This window comes from Aegilops tauschii, chromosome 3, assembly GCF_002575655.3.
Source record: "Aegilops tauschii subsp. strangulata cultivar AL8/78 chromosome 3, Aet v6.0, whole genome shotgun sequence".
In the NCBI taxonomy this organism is placed as follows: domain Eukaryota; kingdom Viridiplantae; phylum Streptophyta; class Magnoliopsida; order Poales; family Poaceae; genus Aegilops; species Aegilops tauschii.
The window spans coordinates 51,450,082-51,461,967 of NC_053037.3; the positions used below are offsets into that span (position 1 = coordinate 51,450,082).

General features: G+C 45.0%; 1 protein-coding gene across 1 annotated transcript; it reads right to left on the reverse strand.

The window, feature by feature from the left end:
- Nucleotides 1-5,084: 5,084 nt before the first annotated feature.
- On the reverse strand, nt 5,085-9,014 carry LOC109756937 (autophagy-related protein 18d). The gene is made up of 5 exons (XM_020315776.4): nt 8,815-9,014; nt 7,041-7,918; nt 6,598-6,856; nt 5,927-6,050; nt 5,085-5,556 (listed from the first exon to the last, which is right to left on the reverse strand). The coding sequence occupies exons 2-5, from the start codon at nt 7,800-7,802 to the stop codon at nt 5,448-5,450; spliced, it is 1,254 nt and encodes a 417-aa protein (XP_020171365.1). The 5' UTR covers nt 7,803-7,918; nt 8,815-9,014; the 3' UTR covers nt 5,085-5,447.
- Between the last annotated feature and the right edge of the window lie 2,872 nt (nt 9,015-11,886).

Sequence of the window (11,886 nt, forward strand, 5' to 3'; positions counted from 1 at the left end):
TAGATGGCAAAACATGTACATAGCCAAAAAAATCATGTTTCAGTTATATTAGTTCAACACACTTTGCATGTCCATGGTTGCTAGTATGTTAAGTTCGGTTAGTACCCTTTTATGTATATAGTTTTTTAATACCAATGTCATCGTCAGTGTACACATTTGGCCGTTACTTTTTGATTTGCATCATCATGGAAAATAAGATATAGCATATAATCATGTGAAAAAAACAATGTTAAAATCATCATAACACTTAACAGGAGGAACCACATGTACATCAATCGTTAACAAGCGTTAAGTTTGAAAACAAATGCAGGAGCTAAACCGTTTATCTCTGAACCCTAGCAAGAGGCGATCTAATAAAACTACATATTGGATATAAATACTTTCAAGATAAACTCAACTATTCAGTTTACAAGTGCCTAATCTATATACACCTAAGATTAAACTTTGATCATTGGTTTGTATTACATCCTCCATTCAATTTTATTAGCCCCCCTCTTATTTTGGGCTAAAGTTTGGCCTATAAAATTAACTAATAAAATGTGAACTATATGTCATGAAAATTATATCATGGAAAACCTTTTTGAAATACAAATTCAACATATAGTTTTTGTAGCATATACTTTATATTTATTAATAATATAGATGGTCAAATGGCTCAAAATACGAGAGGGCCCAATAAATCTGAATGGAGGGAGTACAGTACTCTTAGTAAAAAATTACACTCCCTCTGGAACTTAATATAAGATGGGTTTTGACAATGTCATAGACTCTAAGAACGTCTTATAAAAAGTTATAGAGGCAGTGCATTATAATAAATTAACGCATACTGCTCCTTGATCAAATACAATTAGTTTTCAAGTTAAACTTAGCTATTTAACTTTGATTGTATAATTTAAATACTTATAAAGATGTTGTTACACAATTTTTCTCCCTACTTCCTTGTTGCTTAACAACTATCTTCTACCTTTTTCAATGAATCGGGGCCCTAAGTACACGAATTTTAAAAAATATCAAATGTGTACTCTATGTCTCTATTAGAATATAAAAAGTATAATTTGGTTTTGGATGTTTCTTATGTGAATCATATGAAATCTTGAATTTAATTTAATTTTTATATGCCCACTGGTTGTGAAGAGATTTTGTGCCTCCCTTGATTATATGTTTGTGAAAATAAAATTTGATAAATCATCATAACATTTGACATGAGAAAATCTCTCCCAATGGTTTGTGGATTCCATTATATGGCTTTTTTTTGCGGGTGAATCCCATTATATGTTGAGTGAATGGGAAACACAAACATTGAAAATAAATTCTGAAAAACCATCATAACATTTGGCACGAGAAAAGTGTATGTGCATCGCTCATCAATGAGCGTTGAAGTTTTCTTTTAACACAGTACAGACGCAGACTCTCATATACGCACATACACTGACCCCTACGAACCCACGCACACCCTACTGAAGGAAATATGCCCTAGAGGCAATAATAAAGTTGTTATTTATATTTCCTTATATCATGATAAATGTTTATTATTCATGCTAGAATTGTATTAACCGGAAACTTAATACATGTATGAATACATAGACAAACAGAGTGTCACTAGTATGCCTCTACTTTGACTAGCTCGTTAATCAAAGATGGTTAAGTTTCCTAGCCATAGACATGTGTTGTCATTTGATGAACGGGGTCACATCATTAGAGAATGATGTGATTGACTTGACCCATCCGTTAGCTTAGCACTATGATCGTTTAGTTTATTGCTATTGCTTTCTTCATGACTTATACATGTTCCTATGACTATGAGATTATGCAACTCCCGAATACCGAAGGAACACTTAGTGTGCTATCAAACATCACAACGTAACTGGGTGATTATAAAGATGCTCTACAGGTGTCTCCGATGGTGTTTGTTGGGTTGGCATAGATCGAGATTAGGATTTGTCACTCCGTGTTTCGGAGAGGTATCTCTGGGCCCTCTCGGTAATGCACATCACTATAAGCCTTGCAAGCAATGTGACTAATGAGTTAGTTGCAGGATGATGCATTACGAAACGAGTAAAGAGACTTGCCGGTAACGACATTGAACTAGGTATTGAGATACCGACGATCGAATCTCGGGCAAGTAACATACCGATGACAAAGAGAACAACGTATGTTGTTATGCGGTTTGACCGATAAAGATCTTCGTAGAATATGTAGGAACCAATATGAGCATCCAGGTTCCGCTATTGGTTATTGACCGGAAGTGAGTCTCGGTCATGTCTACATAGTTCTTAAACCCGTAGGGTCCGCACGCTTAACGTTCGATGACGATCGGTATTATGAGTTTATGTGTTTTGATGTACCGAAGGTTGTTCGGAGTCCCGGATGTGGTCACGGACATGACGAGGAGTCTCGAAATGCTCGAGACATAAAGATCGATATATTGGAAGGCTATGTTTGGACACCGAAAAGGTTTCGGATGAGTTCGGGCATTTTCCGGAGTACCGGGAGGTTACCGGAACCCCCGGGGAGTTAATGGGCCTTAATGGGCCATGGTGGAAGAGAGGAGGAGGCAGCCAAGGTGCCCCCCCAAGCGCAATCTGAATTGGGAGGGGGGCCGGGCCCCCTTTCCTTCTCTCCCTCTCCCTCTTCCTTCTTCTCTTACTCCAACTAGGGAAGGGGGGAAACCTACTCCTATTGGGAGTAGGACTCCCCCCCCCTTGGGCGCGCCATAGAGAGGGCCGGCCCTTCCCTCCTCCACTCCTTTATATACGGGGGAGGGGGGCACCCCATAGACACACAAGTTGATTGTTTAGCCGTGTGCGGTGCCCCCCTCCACAGATTTCCACTCGGTCATATCGTTGTAGTGCTTAGGTGAAGCCCTGCGTCGGTAACTTCATCAACACCGTCATCACGCCGTCGTGCTGACGAAACTCTGCCTCGACCTCAGCTGGATCTAGAGTTCGTGGGACGTCACCGAGCTGAACGTGTGCAGATCGCGGAGGTGTCGTACGTTCGGTGCTAGGATCGGTCGGATTGTGAAGACGTACAACTACATCAACCACGTTGTCATAACGCTTCCGCTTTCGGTCTACGAGGGTACGTAGACAACACTCTCCCCTCTCGTTGCTATGCATCACTTAGATAGATCTTGCGCGGTCGTAGGAAATTTTTGAAATTACTGCGTTCCTCAACACCTACCCCTATAAGCACCTCCGAGAGACTGGGTCGGCAAATCATCTTAAGATTGACGAACTCGCCACAGACGTCTTCGTAGTCGACGGAAACGTCTCCTCCCACTAAACGTACATCACTGAAGGCCTGGAATTAATACAGAAAAATGCAACCACCAATGCCATGTTTAAGACTTAAACCCTGGTGGGTTGGTTCCATCACAAGAAACCTAACCATGTGTGCTACGCAGAGCATTGAAGTTTTAGTCCAGCCACATGCTAGAATGATCAGCTTATAGAAATACTACAAGACCGTCTGATCCATTTTATTTGGAAGGAGATACATGAAAGTTGTGTCACAATTTCTTTCTTTCTTTTTTGCAGTCACAAATTTTATTTTATTTTGCACTGGTTCTGTCACGATTTCTTTCCCAGCATCCAAACAATTACTCTTTATAGATGTTTGTATAATTATTACACCTTTATGTGAGATCAAAACGGTATTGAACAGCTTAGAACAAATGAATGCCCTTATCATCATCACCATCATGGCCATTATTATTTGAAGATATTAATATCTTCTTTGTGTCGGTTGTGCTTGTACGTCACGAATCACATGGCTGATTGCCTCGTCTGGAGCCGAAGAAGTCAACGAATCAGACAAGTGGGACTAAGCTACATCCGGCTGCCATTTGTAGGTACGTTTTGGCCCAGGAAAAACAAGAGAATCCCGGGGAAATCCGACTCTTTGAAAGGCATGCTAATAATTAAACTAAATTCATTGCAACTCAAACATAAATAAACTACTTTCTTCTTTTCGGTTTATAGGGCTTATCTCAAAATTTTAGATTTCTCATTTTATAAGGTTGGTCATAGTGGGAGTAACTTAGGTAGTAACATAGCGCACTTCAAGGAAATTTTGCTTATGTGGCAAGCAATTGATGAGAGGTAGCGCTCCCCAAGACAAGATGAGTCTACAATAGTCTCAATTTAATGGTTCCCTACCACGGGTTCAGATTTTAAGGTGCATTAAATCATTGTATGCAAGTATTAAGAGAAAATTAACCACTGCATGGACTTCGTGCATGCATGCATTGCAACTAATGCATTGGTAAACATAATTTTTTGATGAAAACGAGTGCATTAATTGAGTATTTTTGCAAACTACAAAAATTATTCCACCACTCACCATCTACCTTGGTTGATGAGATTTTGAATTGAGCCCTATAAACCAGAAAGGAGGTAGTATATTCATGCCGAACGGCGCAGCAGATCAATGGCAACTTTTGCGAAAAACAAAACATCGACCCAAACATGCTGCAAATATTTTCTGCGAATCCATGACATCACTCCTACAATATGATAGAAAGTTCTTTGGTTCCCTCCTCCGTTCATGCGTTCCAAGCGGGGCCTTTTTTTACGCGCTGAAACTCCGGCCGGATTACCCAAATCATTCGGGCGAAAGCAATGGCGTGACAAATGGCCCTAAGACCACGCGCTGCGTGTTGCTCGAATCTTTGTCTCCTTCGTGTACACTAGTCATCTGCGCTGGAATAAACAGTTCGCACAGACAAAGAAGAGGAAATATGATGAATTGATGATGAGATGGGCACATCAAGAGGACGACACGAGATCAGAGACGCGCAACCACTGGGAATGGACGCGACGGAGACGGACTACCCTGCGGTCCTGGTGGCTTTCTATAATCAGATCAGATCGACGAGAGCGACCAAGAGCACCTGGTCAGATGTTGCTTTCAACTAAAGTTTATATGTACGTACTTGATCAAACACGCCAAGCACAAGAACCACGCCTAACAAACCCATGCTATAAATATATTAGAACACATACATATATGCTATTGGCATTCGTCTAAACTTTCTTTAGAAGATGGCAGGATCCACAATGGCATCCATCAGATCATCAGTGCATTGCACGCCAAGGTAGCACTCACACTGATAAATCTATTGGCAAGAGAATGTGTTATGCCAACAACTGTTTCAGCTCTGGTTGCAGACAAGGTCATATTTGCATTCCTTCCTGATTATACACACATACATACATATCAATGGATGCTCTTGTTCATAAAGTCGAATAAACAATGCAATTTGGACATCTGCAGCAAAATGGGCAGGCAGGTTGCGGTTGCAGCCGGACACCCCCGGAGCTCCTTATTCCGGCGACCGGCCTAGAGCTTTGCCGGCGAGGAGGAGGACGGTTATATACAATGGACAGAGCACGACCTTCTATGTATGTACATGTCGTCATGGCGGTGCGGCAGGGTCACGCGGTTTAAGCGGTCAATGTCCTCAGGGGAGGGTAGTCGGTCTTGAGAAACCGCGAGTATTCCTTCTGCGTCATCTGTCCGCCGTTTACTTGGTCAAAGATGCACCTGTAGAAGCTGCAAACGGCAAAAGTCGACATAGTTAGTGTTGAGAGTTTGAACAAATACAAGAGCAAGATGCTAGCACGGTTACTTGCTTGAGAAGAACAAAAATCTGCTGAGGCAAATACTACTGAAACAGCTTTAGCCTGTAACAAGAACTGTCATTGTTTTGCTACCGACTGGTGTAATTTTCTGTAGCTAAATATAAACGATTGATCGGACATTCAGAAGTGAGAATCAGACGTGTATTGACAGCAAAGGTTGGCCGAATTATATGTGCTACAGGTATATGGCAAACAAAAAACACCATACGTGCATGTATACATTTGCTGAAATGATAAATCTTGCAATAAATATTTAATCCATCGAGGTGACTGATGAGTACCTGCCATCCAGGCCAACCATCATTACAGTGTTTTGAGCGCCGAAAGCTACGATGTAACGTGTGACTTCCGGTAAATGGAACTGAGCAAATGACCACTCTGAGCTGAAGTACTTCGGCAGAATCCCTAGAGAAATGCAGCAACAATATGTTAATGCCTTGACTAACTGAATTCTCTGGGATGCCAACCCATTATTCTGAACATGCATACAAACTGATCCAACTGGTTATGAAGTGAATCACAAGTACGTGATAAATGATAAGTAAAACACGTGATCTTGACCCCTTGCTGCTGGAATTGGGTTTTGTTTGCTGTTTTCTTTTCTCTCATAGAAATAGCAGAGCAGCAGTTTGCCTGTTTAATGTTTTGAGATCACTATTTATTTCACATCATTTTACGAAATTGACAATAATGTTAATTATTCTATCCTGAGCTAACTTTTCCACATTAGCTAGACTATTCATCACATCATTCATAAGCAGCATGCAAAATTGCAGAATGTTGTGCATCCATTAGTCCTCTGTGAATTGCTAATTGTAATGAGCATTAGGCAAATGGAGTACACCATATGTAAGTTTTTGTTAAGTTAGCCCTTCATTATGCCAAAAGCTACACAGAACTCTCAAGACCAGATTGAGCAATCAAATAGTGCGAGCAGAAGTACCATACTAACCTTTCATGAAAGACAGTGATGAGCTTGCATTGGATCCAGTGTTTGTTTGTATAAGAGGATCCATAGAGGTAGAAGAATTCTGGTGATCCATCCGTGGAGCTTCAAGGGTACGCTGATCATTACTTGAATCTTCACCCGCAACCCTGACTTTTAGACTGAATATATGAACCGTTCCTTTGTCGCTGGACACTGCCAACCATTGCACATTTGGTGACAGTGCAATGCTATATATCTCGGCTTTATCAAGACCTCTGCGCACCTGCATACCATTTAAACATAAAGATAGTTACATGCCCATGCTAACCATCAATGAATTACATATACTACAAAAAGACTTGTGGAGCCAGCTAAAAGAAGATCTGTGAGGTACGGAGATAAATATGTCTGCTATTTATTCGCAAAAGAATGGGATGTCATCAAAGAGCAACTGAAACATTACTCACCTCTTGCAGGCGAGTGCCATCCATTGTGTTAAATATTCTGATTAGAGTGCCCTTCATACTTGCCGTTGCCAGTAAGAGACCATCCATAGTTAAGGCCATGCAAGAAATGTGTGAATCATGGGCCGTAATCATCTTTGTCACCTTTAGCCCAAAATGCTCTACCCGAACATGTCCCTGACTCAGCCCAGGACAGGCCAGCACTGAAGTATTGGAATGATGAGAGAGGCAGCAGAGTCCTTTAGGATTTGGCAGGGTCTCTATCTGATGGAGCATCTTCAGATCTGTAAAGTTATAAACATATATCTTTGTCTCGAGGACAATCACAATGTTATCTTTCCCCAATTTTACGGCCCGGACATCAGAGCGGAAGGTAAACTCCCCAATACAACGGCTCTGGTGATCATCCCAGATCATCACCTTGTTGGGCGGATAATGCATATTGGAGCCGCCACCTACAAGAGCAAGGATGTTGCAGCGGAACAGCATCTCAACTATCCCAAACCCACCACTCTTCAGATCCCTCCTGAAAGTCTCCTTGAAAGGGTCGCAGTTAAAGATTCTGAAGCCATTGCTTGTGCCGGCAGCGAAGCAACCACAATCCTGATTCCAAGAAACCGACAACAGCCTAACCTCCTGGTCACCGCTGCTACCTGCCTCAGCCTTGCTCGTAGGCACCGACAGTGGCCATGTGTGAGGGGACTCGTACGTCATAATTTTCTCTGGGGGATGTAAACCCCGCGATGTGGATACTTGTGAGCTCATATACAAGCCAGACACAACAAATGAATCGATTCCAAACGCAATGAGGTCAGCTACGCCAAAGGTTGTCGATGTTTAAGCGACAGCGACAACACGCACAGGTTAAATTATCGGAGATCCTGCAACAAAGAGAAAACATCAGCAAAAGGCAACTAAAACAAAAACATCTTGCACTGAATGTAGTGAACAAACCATTCAAACTACCTTCCAAACAAAAACAGTAATCGTTCAAACAAGTGATACAGATCTAGGTACAATGTCAGCATTTAACACTGTCGAGGATGTGCATATGTACAACAGTCTGATATTATCCTGGGATTATATAGGGGTGTCACACACTGAACCATGGCGCTTAAAAGTTGCTACAAAATAAGCGACTGAATTGCTGGATTATCATATTACCGGACAGTTCTGCTCCGCCCCATCTCAAACAACCTAGGACCCCAAATCAACTATATTACCGACACATATCCTCTTGCCACGAATTGTTACCGATAAATTGTAAATGGTGAGAATCTCAGCTCAAACACGCGGGATTCAAACAATTTCGGGTTTCAACCTGTTACTAGAGTGTGAGATCGGCATTGATTTGCTAAGAGATTGTAACACTCGACCGCCCAATTCTACCCAGAAGCTGCTGCCCCACCTATGACTATCGACTACAGCCAAATCAGCAACCGCTCCGATCCGCTCTAATCAGAACTCCAAATTCCGGCTAAAATCCCTGGTATTCGCGTCCCGTCAGCGCGCCACCGGAACCGCAGGGCCATGGTATCCATCCAGTGGGAGGAGCCAATCGATGCACCACCTCCCGATCAATCAACCAGCCCGGGTGGCTTCCTGCGCAAGGGAAGATCCCAATCCCCAAATCGACATCCGCGGGACGTCCCCAGAACCACGGAAACCAAATCGGCACGGCACGGTGCGCAGGGCAAGGGAGATCCAGGTCTCCGGGTTCCGCGGAGGACGCTGCTAGAGAGAGGGAGGAGGAGGGGGGAGGGGCGGATGGCGGTACCTCTGGCGGGCGCGGGTGGCGACGCCGGGACGCGCGGGGGGAGGGGGGACGACGAGGCCGGCCGCGACGGGTGCGCGCGGTGGAGGGGAGGAGACGGCAAGCGAGGACGGAGGAAGGCCGAGTCGGCAAGGAAAGGCGCTTTCTTTCTCCTCTTTTTTTCCTCTTTCGGGATTTTGGGATAGGGGGCAGAATTTTTCTCCGGGAGAGAAAGAAAAGGATCGGAGTTAATTAATGGAAGATGCAGCTTCTTCCACGGAAAGGATATTATTACTATCGTGTCAGCGTGAAGTGCAATTAAGCTTACTCGGACTTGATCCAATCTTATTATTGATCTGCGGTCAGTCAACTTGTACATGCAGCATCAAACTTTTTGAAAGTCAGGAACTGGTTCGAGCATCTTGTCCCCGGAACCTGGGTCCTAACCGTCAGCAGCCCCCCTCCCTCGGTCCCTCACGCCACCGCCGTAGGACACCGGGCTCCTCGAGCGGTAGCTTCCCCTCATATTCACCTCCCCTGGCGATACAAAAGCTTGGCCTAGCATCCTGCAATGCGACGATGCGGAGGGGATGCGGCGGCTCTTCCTCTAAGGCGCAAGCCCGACTTTGAGAGAGGTAAGGGCGATGGTGTGGTCACTTTGAGAGAGGTAAGGGCTTTGGAGGGAACCTGGATCTTCCATGGCAAGTTGCAAGGCTCCATGACCGTATGTCTGGGACTCGGGTCTGGATGTCGCGGGCTGACGGGCCTGCGATACCTCATTCCCTATAGGTCTCGTTGAAGGCGGCGCTAGACATGGTGGAGCAGTCTGGTTCGAGTTGGGGGGAAGTTGGGACTGCCGAAGAAAGTTTGGTTTCGGGTGAAGTCGGAGCCAACGACGGTGGCGCCTATGGTGTCAAGTTTACAGTTCTCAGTTCCCCTCCCCTTGGGGTGCTTCAAGGGAAAACCCAAGTCTAGGTCTACCCGGACCAGGTGGTGGCAATGCCGATGTCATGTTCCCTCTCGAGGGCATCGTCTTGGAGCAGGACCTGGTTGTAGGAATTGTTGGCCAGTAGGTGTTCATGCTGGTTGTTTATGTGGTAGTCGTCATTCATAAATTGTGTGGCAATGCTTGTGTGCATGAGCGATGTCGAGGTTGAGGCAAGTCTGCGATGGTCTGCTCTTCAACGTGTCTATGGCATTGCCACAGTTTGTTCTTTGCAGTAAGTCGGAGTTGTGGCGACGGGATCCCTACAACGGCAATGACAAGCGACGGGTGGCCCGCATGGTCATCTCCTTTTTTGCAGGGGATATTAGAGAGCTTTATTAGATAAAATCGTTCACATCATAGTCAGCCAACAGGCTGCTGATCAGGAAGCTAGGGGTACTGTCAAGCCAGCTCTCAGTCACTTCAATTGTGCAAGCATGCTTAGCATAAAGGTGAGTAGGGCCGTTCGCTGATCTGGATACATGTTCAATTACAAAAAGAGATAAAGTGCTAGCTAGCTCTCCAATTTCTACTAAGATTGGTGCCATGACTGCACGCGAGTCATGGCGATTGGTCCAGAGGTTAACCACCTCCAAACAATCCATCTCGAGGACGACGCTCGTAAAGCCCCTCAGCCTGGCGAAGATGACACCGTCTCGCACTGCCATCGCCTCCGCGATGAGAGGATCCGTCACACCTGGGTATGGTTTGCTCCAAGCTCCAAGGAAGGATCTTGGCGATCTTGCCACGCCGCCTCCTCCACCTTTCCCTTCCTCGCGCCGAACAGCAGCATTAGTGTTGATTTTCACGAGGTCGGCCTCAGGGGGCGCCAACTATGTCCTGGTAACACAAAAACCTGGCACCGAGGGACATCCAGAAGTGCAAGTGCCTCCCTGGTCTTCCGGACTGAATTAGCCAGATCCAGTTTATCTTCCCCATGCGTCAGCTTGTTCCTTGAAGGAATTGGTGGCTAGTAGGTGTTCACGCTCGTTGTTTATGTGGTAATCATCGTTCGTAAATTGTGTGGCAATGCCTATGTGCATGAGCGATGTCGAGGTTTTAGGCAGGTCTGCGATGGTCGCCTCTTCAACGTGTCTATGGTATTGCCACGGTTTGTTCGTTGCAGTAAGTCGGAGTTGCGGCGACAGGATCCCTACAACGGCGATGACAAGCGACAGGTGGCCGTATGGTTATCTCCTGCGGTACCAACCTTGCACATTCCCCTTCGTAGCTCGCCCATGGATTCGAAGCCGCCTTGTCGGCCCTGAGTGTGGGTGTGGCCGACTACTTGGCGGGTCTTCCTATGGCTTCACATGCCCACCCTCGACACGAATGCTCAGAATGCAACTTCAATCACACATTGGTGGAATGGAATGATATGGCCAAGACTGCTGCGGCCTACACCGCTTGGAACATTTGGAAGGAACGAAATCGACGTGTGTTTAAGCACAAAAACCTACGGGAAACGGCACTCCAGCATCTCATCAAGCAAGACACCATCCTCGTCTCTCTCCGCCCATTGGGTCTCAGATGCTGAGAACTCCCCTGAACCTGAGCCAGATTGACCCATTTTTTCTTCTTCTTTTTGGGTGCGGGATACCCTTGTCCAGTTCCTCAAAAAAAAAAAAGTTGCAGTGAGGACGTTGTTGATGGTTGTCGATGGCGAAGTCGGAGTTGCTTGCTTGCTTCAGCAGAGGAATTTCGAAGCAAAGTGCAGGTATTTACAACACAAAGTCAAAACTCCTACAAGTAGCATTCGGACCGGACAAGTGCTTCAAAGTAACTTCACATAATGGGGAAAATATCTGCACATTTTGCTGAAAATTGAAACAGCAAGCCTAGGAATATGTCACTGGTGTTCATGTTGGTCAATTAGTTAGGGATTCACATACCTGCCTTCACATAAGCTATGACTCGAGATTATTTCTCAGCGGCTCAGGTGCTTCATGCTTCAGCTACTGCCATATTTACACTTCCAGAAAAAAACACGGCACCCAGAGCTAGAGTAGTTCCCAGTACGCCTTACCTTCTGGAGCTGATCCAAACTCTTCAACTCAACCAGGGTTCAGAGAGTTCACCAATCTGCCTGTCACAATCTCAGAGTCTGTATA